Source organism: Dermacentor albipictus, chromosome 2 (genome assembly GCF_038994185.2).
Source record: "Dermacentor albipictus isolate Rhodes 1998 colony chromosome 2, USDA_Dalb.pri_finalv2, whole genome shotgun sequence".
NCBI lineage: Eukaryota > Metazoa > Arthropoda > Arachnida > Ixodida > Ixodidae > Dermacentor > Dermacentor albipictus.
Window position 1 is genome coordinate 49,361,943 of NC_091822.1, and position 20,279 is coordinate 49,382,221.

Sequence of the window (20,279 nt, forward strand, 5' to 3'; positions counted from 1 at the left end):
CCTCAAATGATGTCGATAACAGAACTCTCGTAACTATACTTTAAGGGGCGGGGGACGACGTAGGCTTTGGCATAGCCGAGGGCAAAGCTGTGCCTCCCCCCCCCCCCCGCCTGTTTCCGCGGAACACTTCAGAGGGGCTCGGGCCCCGGAGTCTCTCAGCACTCGGCGCCTGTGAGGGCGGCCATAGAACTCACAGTGCGCGCGTTTCACGGCGCAGTTTTTGTTTATGTGCTACGCTTTCGGCAGAATATGTGCTTCGCGTATTACAAATACAACGTGTGGACGTAATGTAACGTCAAGTCGCTCATTATCTGTGCATCTTAGTGCTTTGCGTATGGGACGTGGCATGCTTTGGTTGCGAGCGAAAGCAATGCAAAGTGGCCGCTGGCGGCTCAAACTTGCCGCTCTGCACGTTCGGCGGGTATGGTCTCTCTTTGAGTTTCTGAAAAAAATAAGTGTTCTACGCACTGCGCTTTAATTGTGATATTTTTATGTGCACATCAAACTCTAATGGCCGAAATATATGTTGAGTGAACAGTGGCACTCAAATAAGCAAATTATACGAAGGCTATATAGAAACAAAAACAAAACAGGAATACGCTCGCAAGCAACCGAGACAACAGAGTGCAGAAATGTAAGCATTTAAATAAATACATAAATCAAAAGAAAAGAAACACTCAGAAAGCGCTTGCTACATGCTTGCGTCGTTACGTGGGAGAAAGTAAGATGAATGCGGTTCATACATGAGCTGACGCTTCGTTAATTTCTCCTCTTCACCTCCGCTTCGTGACTTGCGAGCGTTATTCTCGCCATTTTCCCTCGTCATTGTAGCGTGGCTCACATAGTTCTCACTCTCGCAGACGCCTTCTTTCGGCATGTGGAAAGTTTCTCCTTTAATAGTGTTCTTCAAGCACCGGAATGAAAATGTCGCCGTTTTACGCGTTACCTGGCTCCACGCACCATCTTCCTTGTGGCGTGAGTATCTCCTATCTCCCAGTCATTTTGCAACGTATTTTTTAAAAATTCTTTTTCAATTTTCTTATGGCTCGGGTATAGACACGGTACTTGTACATACGCTTGTCCTGTCCCCCTAGCTATATTTCTTCATCAGCCCGCTTACTCTCCTCCCGTCCACTCCTCCCTCTCGGAAGGGCATTTAGGCTGCGAAGTTCGTCGTAGTCCACCTCAGTGATTGGACTCTCCCCTATCTACGCGTCCTCACCCCCCCTCCCCCTTCGGCACCCAAATTGAGTCCTCGACCGGACCGGCTGACCTTGACGGAGGAGTGCGCATGGCCTGGCGTCGCTTGCAACGCGCTCCAGGGCATCCCCCACTACTGCGACGTGGAAAAAGGCCTCGGCGGAGGCTGAGGAGAACGCTATTTCGGCCGGAGGGTCACGCGAGCCGTGAAATGGAAGTGAACGCTCCCCCGCAGCAAAAGCTGCGGGAGTGTTGGGGTTGCGTGCCGTGGTCTGAGAGCAGGCCACCGAAGATGCCGGTGGACAGGCTGCGCTCGTGATGTTCAGCGGCGAAGAATAGAGGGAGAGGGGGACATGGCGGAAACCCGCTGCCTCTCTCTTTCTGTCTCTCGCTGGCGTTATCATTTATTTTCTCGTCTCTGCCCGCACGAAATCGGGTAGCCGCATCGCTCCTACGATTCACCACTAGCTCGCGAGGCTTGCTCCCACACCCAGCGTCCTTTGTCTGCTGCTTGTGCTCCATGGAAAGCTCTTCGCTAAGCGTGTGGCCCGTCTCGCTTCCCGGATACTTACCGCACAGACCATCCGCATCCCAAACAGGAGCGCTTTAAGCAAGGAACATCGTGACCGCACTGGGAAATCGAAGGTTTGTTTTCGAAACATCCTGTTGCATTGTTGCCATTGCTAATGTCAAAGAGTACAACGACTAACCGCCCTGATGGGGTAATGGTTTTGGTTTTGCGCTGGTAGATCCAAGACTGTTGGATGAAATCTCAGCCGCGGCGGCCGCTTTTCCGTGAGAGCGAAATGCGAATGCGCACGTGAATTGGGTACACGTTAAATAACCCCAGGTGGTCGAACTTATTGTAGAGTCGCCACTATGGTGTGTGTCGTAATCTAATCTTGATGTTGGCACGTTAACCACCCGAATAATTTTTTTTAACGAGTGGGAGTCATTATGTCAGCAATGCATCTATTACGCAAGCTAAAAAATGACAAAATAGAGTGACAAAATACAGTGACAAAATGCGATACACCCAAGTAAACGATGCGCTCGTATTAGTCCCAACATGTTATACAGCCTTGCTTCTGCTCCCACTAATGCATGTGTTTCGCATCTGTCATCTGCGACCGTCATTGAACTGTGGAATACGTTGCCAAGCGTTTGCGAATATTCCAAACTTCCGAATATATACGGATGGAATACTCTCTTATTCGATTCGGTTCTCCAACCGAATAACCGCTATTCGAATACCTCATTATTTTTCAAATATTTTTCGAATATTTTGCGTCTTCCGCTGCACACGATCAAGCGTGACATTGAAGAAAAAATATGATAACCTTTATTCCTTGTACAGCACATACAATGCACCAGAGCACGCTGGCTCCCAGGTAGCCGGGCTTTTCCGGGGAAAATCATGATCAAGTCCAATGAAATTTTGTCTAGACATGACATTCGACAGTGGGCATTGTATAGATGCTATTTATAGATGCATGACTTGTCTGGTTCAGTCGTATTAAATATGAATACTTTTTATTGCAGCATGCTTGATACAATAGTTACACCTTCTGCGGTGACAATTCGAAATAGAGATTTTGTTTTACTTTCGCTCGCTCTGCCGTTGCGGCAGATAACCCACATTTATGGTTCGGACGCCAAAATACAAACAAATGTTATCTGTGCAAGCAAGGCTGCCTTTGTGAAATTAACTTGACAATGCATGACGGCGCATGATGTGAAGAGCGCTCAATTTGCGAACAAACTACTCATTCTTTAGGCTTCCTTTGTGCTTTTAAAGTAGAGCATGCCATTAAACGTGCTGTGTAATGACAGAAACTTGCTAATATCGAGAATACCGCGAAGGTATTGCTGGTGAGGAGCCTGTATATAATTCGAAAACTATTAGCAAATATTCGATAATCGAACCTGTTGGCTTGTGGCACTGTTTGATTAGTATTCGATTTGGTTCCAAAAACTACTATTCGCACACTCATACGGAGCTTCCTAACGAATACAAGCGATATTCCTTCATTTCAACACTACTTAGATGTGGATTTGAAAGATTGTGCGGCATCTTGGTGTCTCCATAAGCCTGGGAGGCATGTTCCTTTTCCGTTGTTTTTCCTTCCTGTAAGAAGCCTCACGAGAGGGTTGTCAGTATATATAATGACTAAATAAAAAGAATACAGAAAGACAGAGAAGAAAGCTTTTCTTGATGCTCACGTGTAGGCACCTTTGCTGTAATAGCCTTGCTTCGTGTATATGCTCTTTGTTTCGCGTATATTTATATTTACTTTGCGACCCATGTCGTTGAATAGACACCACGTCTAGCACTTCACCTTCGTACCCTTAAATGTGATTGTGTTCATTTGGGCTGCGCTGTCTTACAAGCGTGACTCATAGCCCTTGCGTCTTCCTTCGGTTCATACACAGCGCTATGCTCGCGTACATTAGTTTGTACCTGGGTATTTACTGTTGACATAGCTGCCCTGTTCTGGTTTCGCTACGATGCTTCGATAGAGAGTAAACGTGCAGCAGAGTGTGCGCGTGCGTGCATGTGGCAAATGAAGGTGCTGCTCATAAACTATAGTTTTGAAGCAGACAACACCGATGCACGCAAGATACAACATGTCTAATAAGAGCTACGGAAACATCAACGCGAAAAATAACAGCACAAAAATCGCAAGCAGAACTGCGACATTATCAGCGCTCTGTTGCATAACGGCTTACAACTTCTGAAGAATTTCTGCGTGAAGACTTCCACAAAAATAGTCTTAGGGTGATGAACTTTCCAAATCGCCTGTGCACTACAAGCCAGAGAGGATTGACGCAACTTGAGAAAGATCACCTGTAACCAGGAGTGTAGGCGCCTTCAGTTCTTTCTCAGTGTTTGCAAAAAAAGAAAAGGAGAGAAGCGTAATATTTTTTACTTAGCTGCTGGCCAAGAGAGCGGAAACGAATTTGAAAAATAGGTGGACAGGTATGCCAAGTATGTTTGGCACACGGCTTTTTGTTTTAAGCGTCGTCGGTGGCACACGTCAAGCGGTGCTGCTTCATTGGGAAATTAGCTCAATAGGCGCAGTTCTAATCAGAGATAAAATCTAAAAAGAAATATACACATGGTGTGCAACCTAACTTGAGCCAAAATTTAAAAATATTCAAGTGCCACGTAGCTGCACAGAACCAAAGTAACGTTGTTTCCCATCGCTTGGAGATACTCTGTTTTTTTTCATTCCGCGCAGCTACATAATTAGCGCTAATAAATTATTCAACCAATTTCTCAAATGGTTTTTTTTACATGAAAACTGTCAATGAGAAAATAGTTGTGCAACAAAAAACTCCCGATACAGCTTTCTGTTGCTTAATGTGTGCTACATAAACGTGTTTTTCCGATTGTGAAATAAGCCCGCAAATACGCGCAAAATTGCCGTGCAAAATTGCCGTGCCGTATTTGCGGGCTTCTTTCACGCTTTGAAAAACACTTTTATGTAGCACTTATTGAAGAACAAAAAGCTTTTTTTGGATTTTCCATATTGCTCTGCAATTTTCTCATTGTCACTTTTTATCTAATTATAATATTTGAGAAATTCATTGAATAATGAATTCACACTAATTATGCAATTAGGCGCTATGGAAAAAGTCTGAGTATCTCCAAGCGATGGCAAAGTACATTACCGTAGTTCTCTCCTGCCACGTGGCATTTGCATATATTTAATGTTTGGCTCAGACTACGTTGGACACCATGTACAGTACGTGGATGCTGTGAAGAAGAGGTTACAGAGGGTCGTAACGGGGAAGACAAAGTTTGAGTGGGTTCGGAATAAAGTAGATGGCTGACATCATAGCCTGGCCGCCTACTGTCTGTGCCGACATTGACGCCGAGATGTGGGTGTACTTAATCTTCGGAGCAATGAACGCTGTGGCATCCGAATCTTGACTGCAACGCCTAAGGATGGAGAGGAACACACCCTTCCGGAAGCAGTGAGCACCGACGCATTTTGCTCCTATATAAGCACTAGAACGAAGCTCAGTTCAGGTGGTTTAATTGCGAATAGGAAGGTGAAGCTTAATAGGAAATTTCAAAATTATGAAAATTTTGTTTTGACCCCACTTTGAAAGGGCGCGAAGCCTGCTACCGTTGCTTCATCTGACAGCGGCGTCAACCTGATCACTAAGTTTCTTGAAGTGCGACACGAACAGAACAGGCAGCAAAGTGAATTAACGCATTTGCTTGTAAACGCGACCGAAAAAGGAATGAACAAACCCAGTCTCGAACATGTGAAGCCAGACATGTTTGATGGCAAGTCCAATAAGCCTGTGTCCTGGCAAACATTTTATGAATATGTGTGCAATAAAAATAGTGGCACAGTGATGAAGATAAAGTGAGAAACGTGCGAATATTCTTATCAGAAATACCCAGGAGTAGGTACAAATTGCGTGTCGATGCTCACAACAAGCCATAGACGGAGTGGAAGGAAAGTTTTTTCGGCTCTTCTAGCGAGAACAAAGTATTATGAAGGGACCAAGCCATCACACTCAAGTACAGATCTGGATTTGAATTCAGCTATTTTTATGAGAAAAACGAGGTTACACCAGCTGGCTCACTCAGCCTTGCCTGAGATGTCCGCGGTTCCGCTTATCATTCATGGTTCGAGTCCGGACCTTCGGAAGCAACTACAAGGGAGAGGGGCCAAAGCAGTTGAAGAACGTCGGCATGGAATGCGAAACCCACGAGACTCAAGACCCCGGCAGCAAAGCATGATGCCTCGTGCAGGTGTCCAGCTGCTACACAAGCTGAAGAAATGCGCCCCCAAGCTAACTGGAAGTCCACCGCTACTACTTATTTTGCTTCACTAGACAAATATCTGTTCTTTCTTTTTTGCCTTTTACCTGCTCCTTCTTCCTCTGTACGGCAGCGCATATATTACCTAGCTTATTGGGAGCAGTGAAAGCAACATTAACATGATATCTACTTGCAGCTTTTTTACGCCTGTGCGACATTCAATGAATGTACGGAATAACCACTACTCCTTTGTTCCTATTACTGCTTTCTGTAATCACGTCCGTCCCCCTCGAAACCGACTTTTTTAGGCGCTCAGCCACATGGCTGAGCACCTAAAGAAGAATTGTCATGTGCCTTAACTCTTTTCTCACCAGATTCTGCAAGCACAAAATGAGCGCCACTTTTAATGCGCAGGTCCGGTGCCTATTAGAAGCAGGTTATCCTAGTGCAGCAGTGGCCACTGTGGCTGACCGCTACTACTGTGTCCTTTCTGACTAAGCAGGAGGCTCAAGCCAATATGAAGAGACACATGATGTGATAACTTAAGACAGAGGGCCTCGGCGTCCGCCTGACGACAACAAGCGAAGCTGTTTATTTGTCGCACGTAAGCCTCTTGTAGCTATGTGTTTTTGTGACTGGAAAAGAAAGAAGCGGTATCGGGACAATAAATGCCAGTACTGTTCAGAGTCAGAATGTACGACAGGGACGGCCTCTAGATGCACAGGGATACGACGGAAGACGAGATGTTCACGATAAATGGACATGTGTAACCATACCACGTCTCGGCAACAGCGCTGCTGCGCATGCGGTAGTATTCGAATGAATACCATATCAATTATTCCTTTCACGTCCAGCCGTCAATGCAGTTCGCCTTAACATCTACTGGATTGCAGAAGTAACCGCAGAAGAAAATTGCCACAGTCTCAGCGTTTCGTTAGCTTCGTCTTCGAGGAGCCAACGGAAGCCGTCGGTAGTTGAAGATATTACGATGATTTGTTTAGAACTGCTATGCTTGTAGGGATATCTATTCATTTAAACATACTGCAGGCACTTTTCGGGCCCATGTAGGAGTGTTTACAAGGATTATTGTGTTGAAAATAGAAAATACAGAAAAAATACAGAACATAAGGTCGGTGTTCTCCCATCTAAAGAAGAAAAGAAGCAGATGAGAAGCCACGAAGTCAATTTTCTGAATGGAGTTAACAAGTTAATCTACGGACATACACGCTACCACACCTTCTGGGAATTTATGCCCTAATGAAATGGCACTTGGAAACAGGGAATACTTGTGCATATTTACCCCGCTGATTGGTTGACAAAACACTTTATTATGGTTCGTTCTTGATGACTGTTCGAAGGGAGGCTGTAAGTATCGTGAATTTCTGATGTTAAGATGACCGTGAAAAAGTACGTACAAAATCTTTAACCTCTATATGATTCGGCGTTGTGACAGTGTTCGTAAATTAGGTCGGTTACGTAATTAGTAGCACTAGTTTGATGTCAATAGTCCGAGTAAACAAACGTTACAGGTAAATTCTGGAGGCGCTCTGATTTGTCGATTAAGATATTTTGATGGGGGCTCCAGATAATATCCGCATACTCAAACGTAGGTAACGTAGGTGCGCTACGCAGTTTTCTCCTTACATAGTTTAGTTTACCTTCAGCTTCAGAACAAACGGATTTAATGTTGGGTTCCAAATGAAGGTTAGATGTTAGGGTGAGCCCCCCGTACTTCACTTGATGATGTTGCTACGGAAGAGCCGCCACACTATGGCTGCACTGAGGAGGACGAAGACGACGTGTGGGCCGGCTTGATATAGCGTCGCCATTTTGGCCTCCGTGAGCTTCCCAGTAAATAAATTGTAAATAGTATTCGGCTTCAGCTTCCCGTAACATTAATTTGGTGGAGGTGGGCGTTCCCCGTACCCGTCATGGACCTTCGCAGCGGTCAACTTCAACTCCTGCTGGCGGCACTTCATCTACGTAAGCATCTCCGCCTGCAGCCCCGACCTACGTCACCGTTTCCCCACCTAGGGATCCTGGTGTTTTCAACGGAGTCGGCAGTCCTGATGTTGACGACTGGCTCATGTCAGCACCAGTCACAGGTGGGATCCGACTATTATGCTTGCCAACGTACTTTTCTACCTCGACGGTGCTCCATTGGCGTGGTTCCAGACTCACGAAGAGGAGATCTCGAGCTGGGAACTCTTCAAAGACAAGCTACGCGACCTTTTTGGCAATCCGTTCGGTCGACAAGTGAATGTCAAGAAAGCCCTTGCCACACGTGTACAGACGTCGGCCGAGTCCTACGTGTCGTACATTCTCGACGTGTTGGCCCTTTGTGCCAAGGCTGACCCGGACATGACTGAGGACGATGAGGTTAATCAAGTCCTCAAAGGCATTGCTGACGACGCCTTCAATTTACTGGTGTTTACGAACGTCACCAGCATCGATACCATCCTCAAGGAGTGCCGCCGTCTCGAGCATGCTGAAAGCCGCCGGCTATCCCAGCACATCACGCGACTTCCCAACACAGCTGCTACGTCATCCTGTGACGACCTCTTCCACCAGCCGTCGCGATGTGACAACTTGACCCGCATCATTCGTCGTGAGGTCGAAGCGGCACAACTGGCGGCCCTTTCATTCCCGTCACCTGATCATTGTCCGTTGACAATCTCCTTGATCAAGGCCGCCGTCCGTCGAGAGTTCTCCAACGTCCGCGTGCAATCCATTTGTTCCGTACGCTCGGAACCTCTCTCTCCACGCACGTCCCCGCCGCGCTCTTCTTACTCCTCTTATACACAGCGCAACCCCTCCGAATGGCGAACCGTGGACGACAAGCCGATCTTTTTTAACTGCCGACGCATTGGACATGTCGCTCGCCACTGCCGCAGCCACTGAACCTCTCCGACGCGCTATTATCCTGGTTACCCCCCTCGCCCCTCTAGCGCATTCTTTTCCTTCACCCCTTCTATGCCCGCTCCATCATCTGACCCTGCGACACCTTTGACACGACCCCGCTACTCCCGCTCGCCTTCTCCCTCCCGCCGCCAATCTCGCTCGCCCCCGTCACGCCGTGCTCCTTCTCCGGCCTACTCGCCGCACCCCAACCGGAAAACTAGACAGTGCAGCTTCTAGAAGTGAAGCTGCATTGACGACATTGGCACGACATCCTCGCTTCACCTTACCCACGAAGAAGAATCTTTTGGACATTCTCGTCGACAATGTTCCTGTGTGCGCGTTGACTGACACCGGGGCGCATGTGTCCATTATGAGTGCTGCTCTTCGCCGTCGGCTCAAGAGAGTTCTCACGCCTGCCCCGAACCGAGTTGTAGAAGTCGCGGACGGAGGGACTGTCGCTATCGTTGGCATGTGTTCTGCCCGACTTACCATTGCTGAGACACACCGTCGTTCTCTTCACCGTCATCGAGCATTACCCTCACGAACTCATTCTCGGTCTGGATTTTTTGCCCATCATTCTGACCTCATTGACTGTTCGGCCGGCTCACTTCGCCTTGACTTGCCACTTCTTGCCGACCCTGTGGACCCGCCTCCAAGCCATCTGAGCTGCATGAATTTTATTCGCCTACCACCTCACTGTGTGACACACGTCGACTTGTTGTGCTTACCAGCTGTACCTGACGGCAATGACGTGGCCGCACCAATTCCAGCCGTTATGCTTCCACATGGTGTTACTGTGCCGCACACTGTGCTGAAAATTACTGGCAACCGAACCTACCTTCCACTTGTCAATTTCGCGCTAACCGCGCAAGTTCTGCCTCAGGGAATCTCCTTGGCTATAATTAGCGCTTTGCAGGATGATGAGGTCGTGCCATTCATAGTGGAAGATCGTTACAGATCAGCCCATACCGTGACGTCATCGCACGGTACTGACGTCGACATTGAGAAGATGGTCTCCTCTGACCTTACACCTGCTGAAGCTGGAACTCTTTGCCGCGTTCTTGAAGGCTATCACGACATTTTTGACTTTGACAATAGACCCTTAGGCCAAACGTCCGTCGTGACCCACCGCTTAAATACTGGCGATGCGAACTCTATTCACCGACGTCCATATCGTGTTTCTGCGTCGGAACGAGCTGTTATCCAAGAGGAAGTCAAAAAGATGCTTGTAAAGGACATTATCGAGCCCTCCTGTAGTCCCTGGGCGTCTCGCGTCGTACCTGTCAAAAAGAAGGATGGAACGTGGCGCTTTTGTGTAGATTATCACCACCTGAATAAAATCACAAAAAGGACATGTGCCCTTTGCCACGCATTCATGACGCTGTAGACTGCCTGTACGGTGGCACCTATTTTTCTTCTGTCGACTTACGGTCCGGCTACTGGCAGATATCCGTCAATGACATGGACCGAGAGAACGCTGCATTTGTTACCCCTGACGGCCTTTATCAGTTCAAGGTGATGTCTTTCGGTCTCTGTAACGCGCCCGCCACCTTCGAACGAATGATGAACTCTTTACTTCAGGGGTTCAAGTGGTCCACCTGTTAGTGCTATCTGGAAGACGTCCTCGTTTATTCGCCCACATTCGTCACGCATCTAAACCGTCTTTACGCGATTCTTGACGTGGTCCGCCGCGCCGGTCTCCAGTTGAACTCGTCAAAATGTCATTTCGCTCGTCGCCAAATCGCGTTTCTTGGATACTTCGTAGGCGCCAAAGGCGTGCGACCCGATCCGGACAAAATTCGCTCCGTTACGAATTTTCCTGTTCCGAAGTCTACCAAGGACGTTCGTAGTTTCGTAGGGCTGTGCTCTTATTTCCGACGCTTTGTGAAGGATTTTGCGACCATCGCACGTCCCCTTACCGGCCTCTTGAAGAAAGACGCCTCTTTTTCTTGGGGTCCTGACCATGCCGCTTCTTTCTTGCAGCTGACTACTCTCCTTACCACGCCTACAATTTTGGCCCACTTTGACCCGTCTGCATCAATGGAAGTTCGAATTGATGCCAGTGGTCACGGCATAGGAGCAGTGTTAGCCGAGCGCCAGTGCGGACATGATCGCGTTATAGCCTATGCCAGCCGACTTCTATCACCCGCCAAGCGCAATTATTCAATCACAGAGTGCGAGTGCCTCGCTCTTGTGTGGGCTGTTGCACAATTTCGTCCATACTCGTACGGACAACCCTTCTGTGTCATCACTGATCACCACGCTCTCTACTGGCTATCCTCGCTCAAGGACCCCACGGGACGACTCGCTCTCTGGGCGTTACGCCTGCAAGAATATACCTTCTCCGTGGTATATAAGACGGGACGCTTGCACCAGGATGCCGATTGTTTGTCCCGCTACCCCGTCGACAAACCGGCTGATGCGGACGCCATCGCTTGCGTTTTTTCTGTGCCCCAGTTGCTTCAAATCGGCAACGAGCAACGGCGAGATATTTCATTAAGCGCCCTCATCTACCGTCTGGAGTCAACTCCTGGCGACGCCTCTCTCCGTATGTTTCTCCTTAAGGAGGGAGCATTAAACCACCGCGATTTTGATCCACACGGCCTTGACCTTCTGCTCGTCATTCCATCGCACCTGCGTTCGAGTGTCCTCCAGCAACTTCACGATGCTCCCTTGGCTGGACACTTAGGCGTCTGGCGCACCTTAGACCGTGGACGCAGTCGATTGGTTTGGTCGGGTCTCGCCCGCTCCCTGCGGCGCTACGTTGCCGCTTGTGAGCCCTGCCAGAGCCGGAACCAGCCCTCCACACCTCCAGCTGGGTGTCTCCAGCCGATCGACATCCCATCCGAATCCTTTTTCCGTATTGGTCTAGACCTTCTTGGACCATTTCCTCTCTCGGGCTCCAGAAATAAATGGGTCACCGTCGCTACCGATTATGCTACGCGGTACGCAATCACCAGAGCCCTCCCGACAAGTTTCGCTACTGACGTTGCTGACTTGCTGCTCTATGACATCATTTTAGTGCACGGTGCTCCGCGCCGATTACTTACTCACCGTGGCCGCAGCTTTCTGTCGGCAGTCGTCGAGGACATCCTCCGCTCCTGCTCGACAAAGCACAAGTTCGGTGCGTCCTACCACCCACAAACTAACGGCCTCACGGAGCGCCTTAACCTGACCATCACAGACATGCTTTCGAAGTACGTTGCAACCGAATGGGATCTTTGCTTACCATATGTGACGTTCGCGTATAAGTCATCGCGTCACGACACCGCCGGCTATTCACCATTCTATCTCCTATATGCCCGAATACGCCCGCGACGCGATCGCACACGCCGACCACGCGCGCCATCTCGCCCGCACCCGTCTCGAGGCCTCATAGGAGCACCAAAGATGCCTCTATGATTGCCACCGTCGTGACGTGCACTTTTCTCCGGGTTCTCTGGTGCTTCTCTGGTCACCCGTTCGACGTGGCCTTTCCGAAAAGCTGCTGTCGCGCTACTCGGGCCCTTACAGTGTGGTATGACAAGTGACCGATGTCACGTATGAAATCACCCCCGCCGATCTCTCAGCGTCAACATCAGCTGCAAGTGACATCGTTCACGTGGCAAGACTAAAACCGTACGACACACCTTTCACCACGGATGTGTAGATTAAGCACCGGGACGGTGCTTCTACAGCCGGGGGTGATGCTGCCGAACATCCGCCACAGTGTGGCTGCACTGAGGAAGACGACGTGTGGGCCGGCTTGATAAAGCGTCGCCATTTTGGCCTCCCTGAGCTTCCCTGTAAATCAATTGCAAATGGTATTCGGCTTCAGCTTCACATAACAATATTTTGAATAGGTCTGTCGCCAATCATGTACGTAAAATATATAGAGGACGCTCGTTATTGGTGAACGTGATGTTACGCGTCTTGCTCGCATTTTGCTGCAATCCCGAAGTCTTACAACTAGCATAGATTGAATGTAGGGAGTTGTTAAGGAGAATTTGGTCTGCAAGTTTTTTCAAGAATTTGTAAATGACACAATCGTTTGCATGCAAACGAATTTCAATAGATGAAGGGACACAGAAGTGAATATCATTTGTGTAAATGAGAAAAAAAATAGGCGCAAGAACTGAACCGGTTACACCTTAATACACATCCAGCTGTGAAACGTATTCACCTATTTTAACACATTGTTTCCTTTGCTTTAGATAGCAGGAAATACATGACGCTTTGTTATAATCAATACCGAACGCTAATACTTTTGGTATAAGGCCATCGTGAGGAACAACTCATTGATGTAACCGATGTAACTGATGTAATCAGTAATTTCGGCTAGCTGCGTCACATTCGAAAGTCGTGTTCTCAAACGGTGTTGTTTTTCATAAATCAGGTATTTTCTTAACTGTGAGATGATGTCTTTAGAAATAATGAATTGCATCGCTTCGCAGCTTTTGCAAGTTAATGATATTGATGGACAGTTATTTAGTACAGTTTTAGAACCAGATTTGTTTATTAGAATCATTTTTGCACTGGCATTACGACTCGGTATTACTGCATCTGTATTACTAATCCGGTATTACTACTGTTTGAAAGGACCTTGTGTAGATTATATGTAGGTATCTAGACACCCAGTTAACATATCAGGTTTAAAATGTGTTTGAGATGGAATCTGGACCAGGTGATTGTTTAGTGTCAAGATTATATGAAAGAGAAAGGATCCCAGATGCACTCAAAGTCAGTTTCATCATGAGCGGTTCGATTGCGCTTGTGGGTAGCGAAACGTGGGAGGCTATTCTAGTGAAAAATCATAGGAAGAACTTTTTGAATTCGTTTGCAATGTCATGTTAACTGATAGTTTCATCAGTATTTGCAATGTTAGCAACGGTTGAGTAGTCTTCTAATCAATAGCGCAGAACTTATGTGGGTTGTGGGCGATAAAGGAGGTAATGTCGCATCAAAGAAATTGAATTTTGTTTCTTGGACGTTACTCTGTAAACTGTTGACGAGACTTCCGATGTGGTCCTTGTGTCGTTTTTTTCACCGCCGTTTTATTTTCCTGTAAAGTTGAATTACCTCGCGCCTTATCAACGGGTACTCACTGTATATGCCCTTTCTTGGGAGCGAAACGAAGCTCTTTTCGCAAGCATGTACAATCTTTCTAAAGTAAGACCACAGCTCGCTCACATTCTTGAGTCATCATCATCATCATCATTTATTATTCCCTTAAGGGTCCCTTCGGGGACATTACATAAGGGGGGGGAAACATCGATGTGAAAGTGCCATACATCAGCTCAAAAGAAAAAAAAAGCAAACAAAGGCAATAGAAAAGTAAATAATGAACTATAGAATGCATCAGGTATAAACAGAACAATGAAAATATCTCAAAACTGAGTAGCAATAGATAAATAAAAAAAGTACACGTAAATGTGGAACATGCTAAACATAAGCGGCAAGAAATAAGAAAAGGAAAAATAGGCGATGACAAGCAAGACGGATTGCTGGGAGAGGAAACGCGAGGAAAAGTGGCTATTTTGGGTTGAAATGGTCTGATAGTAACTGTCTAAATTTGGAGGGATTTGACTCGAAAACCACGGTTTCGGGAAGATTGTTCCATTCTTTTATGGCGATGGGGAGGAAGGATTTATTGAAGGCGTTGGAAGAACCATGCAAACGCTGTATACTAAGGGAGTTAAACAAACGGCGAGATGAGCGTATCGGAGCATGTAATAAGTTCTCGCGCAGTGCAGGAAAGTTAAAGTATAGTTTATGAAAGAGACAGAGCATTGCCAGTTTTCGGCGGAGTGCTAGAGGTTCGAGTCCGAGAGTCAATTTTATGTCGGTAACGCTGTGCCAGGGTGAGTACTGGGAAGTTATGAAGCGGGCTGCCCGGTTCTGAATGGCTTCGAGCGACTGACTCAAGTAAACCTGGTGAGGGTTCCATATGGCTGAGGCATACTCCATTTTAGAGCGGACGTATGTTTCGTATGCTAATTGCCTGATGGATGGAGGGGACATAGCCAGAGATCTTCGGATGAAACCAAGTGTTCTGGAAGTGTTTGCGCAGAGTTTCGTGATATGGTCCACCCAAGTTAGCTTGTTAGTTATTTCGACTCCTAGGTACCTGTATGAGTTTGTTACTGATAGCGCCGTGGAGTTCAGCGAGTACGGGAAAAGGGTAGTGGAAAGTTTACGAGAAATGTGCATGCATTTACATTTTGAAATATTAAGCTGCATTAGCCAATCAGAACACCATTTCTGGATTTTGTTTAGGTCGTCTTGTAATGATTCCTGGTCGGTATTATCGGAGATGCGGCGATAAATGACGCAATCGTCCGCAAAAAGACGGACGGATGACGAAATCCCAGATGGCAGGTCGTTGATGAAAACTAGGAAGAGAAGCGGAGCAGGGACGGAACCCTGGGGAACTCCAGAGATAACGTCAGTAGTTTTAGACGCATGGCTGGCGATGACTGTGAACTGTGAGCGGTTAGTTAAAAAGCAGCGAATCTAGGATAAGATAAGAGGGTCGAGTGATAAGCATGCAAGTTTACGCAATAGACGTTGGTGAGGAACGCGGTCAAATGCTTTTGAAAAATCTAAGTAGATGACGTCTGTTTGGAATGAAGAATCTAAATTAAGGTGAAGATCGGTTGTAAATTCGAAAAGTTGGGTTTCGCACGAGAAGCCTGCTCTGAAACCATGCTGCTTGGGGAAGAAGAAAGAATTGTGATCGAGGTGATTAGCAATATGGGAGTAGAGTATATGTTCGAAGAGCTTACATGAGATGCATGTTAGTGAAATGGGCGATAATTAGAAGGGTCAGCGCGGTCGCCGCTCTTAAAAATTGGCACAACCTTGCTTGATTTCCAGTCATCCGGAATTTGACTGGTATTGAGGGACTGCGTGAAGATGAGCTGCAGGATTTGGCTTGTGAAATGTTTCGTGCCTCTAAGTATTTTAGCAGGAATGTTATCAGGTCCTGGTGCATTAAATTCAGCAAAGTTGTACGCAGGAGCATTTGAAATTGCGAGGTGATCACCACGCTCATAGTCGGTGGTTTCTTTCTTTTGCATGTGCTTGATATAGATGGATGGATGGATACAACTTTCTTGTACGTCCGGCAAGGTTTAACGCGACCCAGGCTCAGGTCTCCCACGGGGGAACGTGAAGGCCCTGCCTCAACACCGCCTCACGGGCTTGCTGGACTGCTCACGTCTGGATTCCGAGGTCTGAGCTGCGCAGAGAAGCGGCCCACCTCGATGACATGGTCTCCGGAGTAACTGATATCTCTCCTATAACTACATTGCACTTCCACAACATGTGTTCGAGTGTTGCTGGTCCTTCCTGGCACAATTTGCACGTACCGTCCTGATGCTGATCTGGGAAGATACGTTTCAGACGGAATGGATTAGGGAAGGTTTTCGTCTGGAATTGCCTCCAAGCGATGGCCTGCCTGCTGTTCACTTTAGGACACGGTGGTGGGTATGTCCTTCTGGCGTTCAAATAGGCACTGGTTATGTCGTTGTATCTGGTGACGCTGTCCCGTTCTGCTCGAGAAGCGTTCGCTATCGTGCGAGAGGCGTTGCACTGTTCGGCGCAGCGGGTCGCGTCTCGCGCCGTCCGGTGCGCCGTCTCGTTTAGGTTCGAAAGCGCGTCGCCTTCCGTGGTGACGTGCGCAGGAAACCATATGATCCTCGAGCTCGCGGTTTTTGATCTGCCCGCTTTGGCCAGAATGGACAGGGCTTCCTTGGAAATTCGACCTTCGGCGTAATTCTTTACTGCCGTTTGCGAGTCACTTGGTACGACTTCGCCTTCCTGTTCTGTGAGGGCCAGCGCAATCGCTACTTCCTCCGCTATTTCCGAGTGTTTGGTGTATACACTGCATGTGGTTCTGATTTTGGACTCTGCGTCTGTGACTACGGCGGTGTATTTTTGGCCATTCGTATATTCGGCTGCGTCGACAAAGCGCGCGTTTCTGTCCCTGCCGAATGAACAGAGCAGAGCCTCGGCTGTTGCCTTTCTTCTACCTCGGTTGTAATCGGGGGGCACGTTTCTTGGGATGGTTGCTACCGTATTGGTGTCTCTGATTTTGTTGGGGATTTGCATTTTCTGGCCGTGCTGGTTGTGGTACGTTATGCCGAACGTGTTCATACTGTACCTTCCCGGTGTAGTAGTCGACAGGCGTTCGCGGTGCGAGATGCGTTGTGCTTCGGTTATTTGTTTTAGGGTGTTGTATATGCCCAGCTGAGCCAGGAGCTCGGTGCTCGTCGATTCCGGTAGGCCCAGGGCTATCTTGTACGTTTTCCTTATGAGCGTGTTAATCTTGTTCTTTTCCGCGACGTACCAGTTGTGGAAGGCGGCTACGTAGGTGATGTGGCTGACAATGAATGAGTGGATCAGTCGAATGACGTTTTCTTCCTTCATGCCCACGTGTCTATTGGTTATTCTCTTTATGAGTCTCGTGGCGCTGGCGACTTTGCCTTCGATCTTCCTCACTGTTTTGCCGTTAGCTCCGTTGGCCTCAATGATCATTCCGAGGATTTTGGTCTTGTTTACTTTGGGGATTGCGTTTCCGTCTTGGCTGTATAGGCCGATTTCTTCGTACTCCCGGGGTCTTGTGTAGCTCTTTGGTGGCATGCCTCTGCGCGTGGGCCGGTAAAGGAGTAGTTCGGACTTGCACGGGGAGCATTTGGGTCCCGTTCCTTGGAGGTACTCTTCGACTTTGTAAATGGCCGTTTGTAGTGCGTGTTCAATTTGGCCGCCACTGCCGCGGTCCGCCCAAATCGTTATATCGTCTGTGTATATAGCGTGGGGGATTCCTTCGATTTCCCGTAGTTTGCTGGGGAGACCCAGCATGACTAAGTTGAAAAGGAGCGGAGCTATACCTGAGCCCTGGGGGCGGGGTACATGCACTTCCGTGGGTTGGTTCTTCGGACTCGAGGTCGCCAACTGTAAGGGTGGCTTTGCGATCGCTCAGAAAGTCCCTCACGTTGTTGTAGGCCCTTTCCCACAGGTTCAGATTAGACACTTTTTTAAGGATCGACTCGTGAGCGACGTTGTCGAATGCTTTCTCCCGTTCTAGTCCTAGGATGGCTCTGGTGTTTCTTGTCTTGTCGTCAGGGATCTCGTTCTTTAGTTGTAACGTGACGTCCTGCGTGGACAGGGTGGCTCGGAAGCCCATCATAGTGTGGGGGTAGGCTTCCGTCTCTTCTAGATGGCTGTTGATACGGTTCAGGAAGGCGTGTTACAAGACCTTACCCACGCATTGGATTAAAAACCTTACCCAAGACCATAGCCACGCATTGGATAAAATAAATCCAGGGCCTAGCTTTTAAAAAGCTAGGCCCTGGATTTATTTTGATGCCACTGGACGACAGCAGTAATATCGTAATGACACTATAGCAATCATGAAGCATGCTTAGGAGAAATTGCGGACTTGGTAGCACCATGGAGCGTCACATCATCGTCTCGAACTGAGTAAACTAAGTATTTTCGACCAACCTGTACGATAAGAACAGCGAAATTGAACATGTGTCTCTGTTCGGTGCCACCAAGTACAATGAAGTACGCGGCTTGCGGGTTTTTGGTTACATCCCTCCATAGGCATGGTTCCGTCGATGTCACAGCGGCACCTCGGTAATAGCGGTCCGCCAGGCTTGCTTCAATATGGCGCAGATGACACGCATTTCCTTGTAATAGCAGCTGCCTTGCCGCGAGTGCCGATGAACTGCCTTCCAACGGGGCATGTGCGTCCGGGCTAGTGATGAGGCCAGTGGGCCGCAGAGCAACCTGTATGACAAAAACGACGAAATTGAGCATGTGTCTCTGGTCGGTGGCACCAAGTCCACCATCCCAAGGCAACTACAAAGTTTGAGGTACCATTCATGTTAAGCGATACTACAGCAGTGACAAAAAAGCCCTGTATCACAAGACAAGATAATGTTATTGAAGAGCGAGTTTCAAAAGATTTTCGATGCACAGGTCATTCGTCCATCCATGTCTACCTTCGCGTCGTCTATCACTATTGCACCAAAGGACCATGGAAGTCTCCGACTCTGCACGCACTACAGGCAAATTAATGAACTGACGAAGCTTTTCCCTTTTTCTATGCCACGAATAGCCTCCAATACAGACAAGGCGAGTGGCTGCAGAGTGTTTTCGAGTATTGATTTCTGTAAAGAATTTTGGCAAGTTCCACTTTCTGAAAAATACAAGAGATACTGTGGCTTCGCAATGCCCTTTGGCATCTACGAATATACTAGAATCCCGTTTGGATTGAAGGACTCACCCTCGTGTGTCCAGAACATGATGAAAGATGTCTTGAGACCGTTTCTTGGGCACATTGTAGCGTGTACATTGATGATATTGTCACCCAGCTATGGTAACTAAAACAGTTTAGCACCGACAGACTGGGACAAAACGTCTGCCTTTAGCGATGGCTGGTCCTCGGAGAGCCCGCGCGCAACCACGAACTTCGTCGTTCTCGCCTTAAGGGTCCGGTGTCAACACGTGCAAACCTATTTCGCTTCATTGCTCCCCTCTCAAAGCGACCGGCCCGGTCGCTTCAAGGGCAGCGGGCGCGCACTATGGGCAAGAGTGTCAACATGAAAAGACAAAAAAAAACACATAAAGGAATGTACACAATGCTGAACCGGTTTGTGAGGGTTGCTTAGCCCTGGCGTGCGTAGTACGGCTTCATCCGTACTACGTGGACGACTTCAGCACGTGGACGGCGTCGGTTCGAACCAGGATCAGAGGTTCGAGGCACCACCTCGTAGTTCACATCACTGAGGCGGCGTACGACTTCGTAGGGGCCACAACAATTTCTCTGAGAGCCCGCGGTGCCGGATAGGCGTCCACACCCACACGCGGTCGCCTGGTAAGTACTGGACATTCCGTCGGGTCCGGTTGTAACGGCAGGCGTCGGCATTCTGCTGGGTGCGGATGCGATTCCGAGCAAGCTGGCGAGCTTCCTCGGCTTTCTCGACGAAATCTTCAGTGTTGTCATTCCTTGTGGTTCCTTGGTCTACCGGCAGCATGGCGTCTAAGGGGGTTGTAACGCGACGTCCGTAAACAAGCTCGAATGGTGTAAACTCGGTGGTCTCCTGCACAGCGGTATTGTAAGCAAACGTGACGTATGGCAAAATTTCATCCCATGTTTTGTGTTCCACATCAATGTACATGGAGAGCATGTCGGCTAATGTTCTGTTTAGGCGCTCTGTTAAGCCGTTAGTTTGGGGATGATAGGCTGTGGTCTTTCGGTGGTCGGTGTGCGTCAGTGTGACGACTTGTTGCAATAACTCCGCTGTAAACGCTGCACCGCGGTCAGTAATGAGTACAGCGGGTGCACCGTGGCGAAGCACGATGTTGTGGACGAAGAAGCTGGCGACTTCAGCAGCAGTTCCCCGCG

At 48.2% G+C, this 20,279-nt stretch overlaps 1 protein-coding gene across 2 annotated transcripts in view; it reads left to right on the forward strand.

Moving 5' to 3' along the window:
• The first annotated feature begins 864 nt into the window (after positions 1-864).
• The window catches only part of LOC135904268 (monocarboxylate transporter 13-like), a 119,592-nt gene continuing 100,177 nt past the window's right edge, over positions 865-20,279 (forward strand). The window contains exon 1 of one of the 2 annotated variants that reach the window (XM_065434888.1): positions 865-975. In XM_065434888.1, coding sequence (XP_065290960.1) covers positions 876-975 — 100 coding nt within the window. In that variant the 5' untranslated portion in view covers positions 865-875. Of the gene's footprint in view, positions 976-1,264; positions 1,846-20,279 lie in introns of those variants that run through there. The other variant, XM_065434889.1, reaches the window with a different exon arrangement.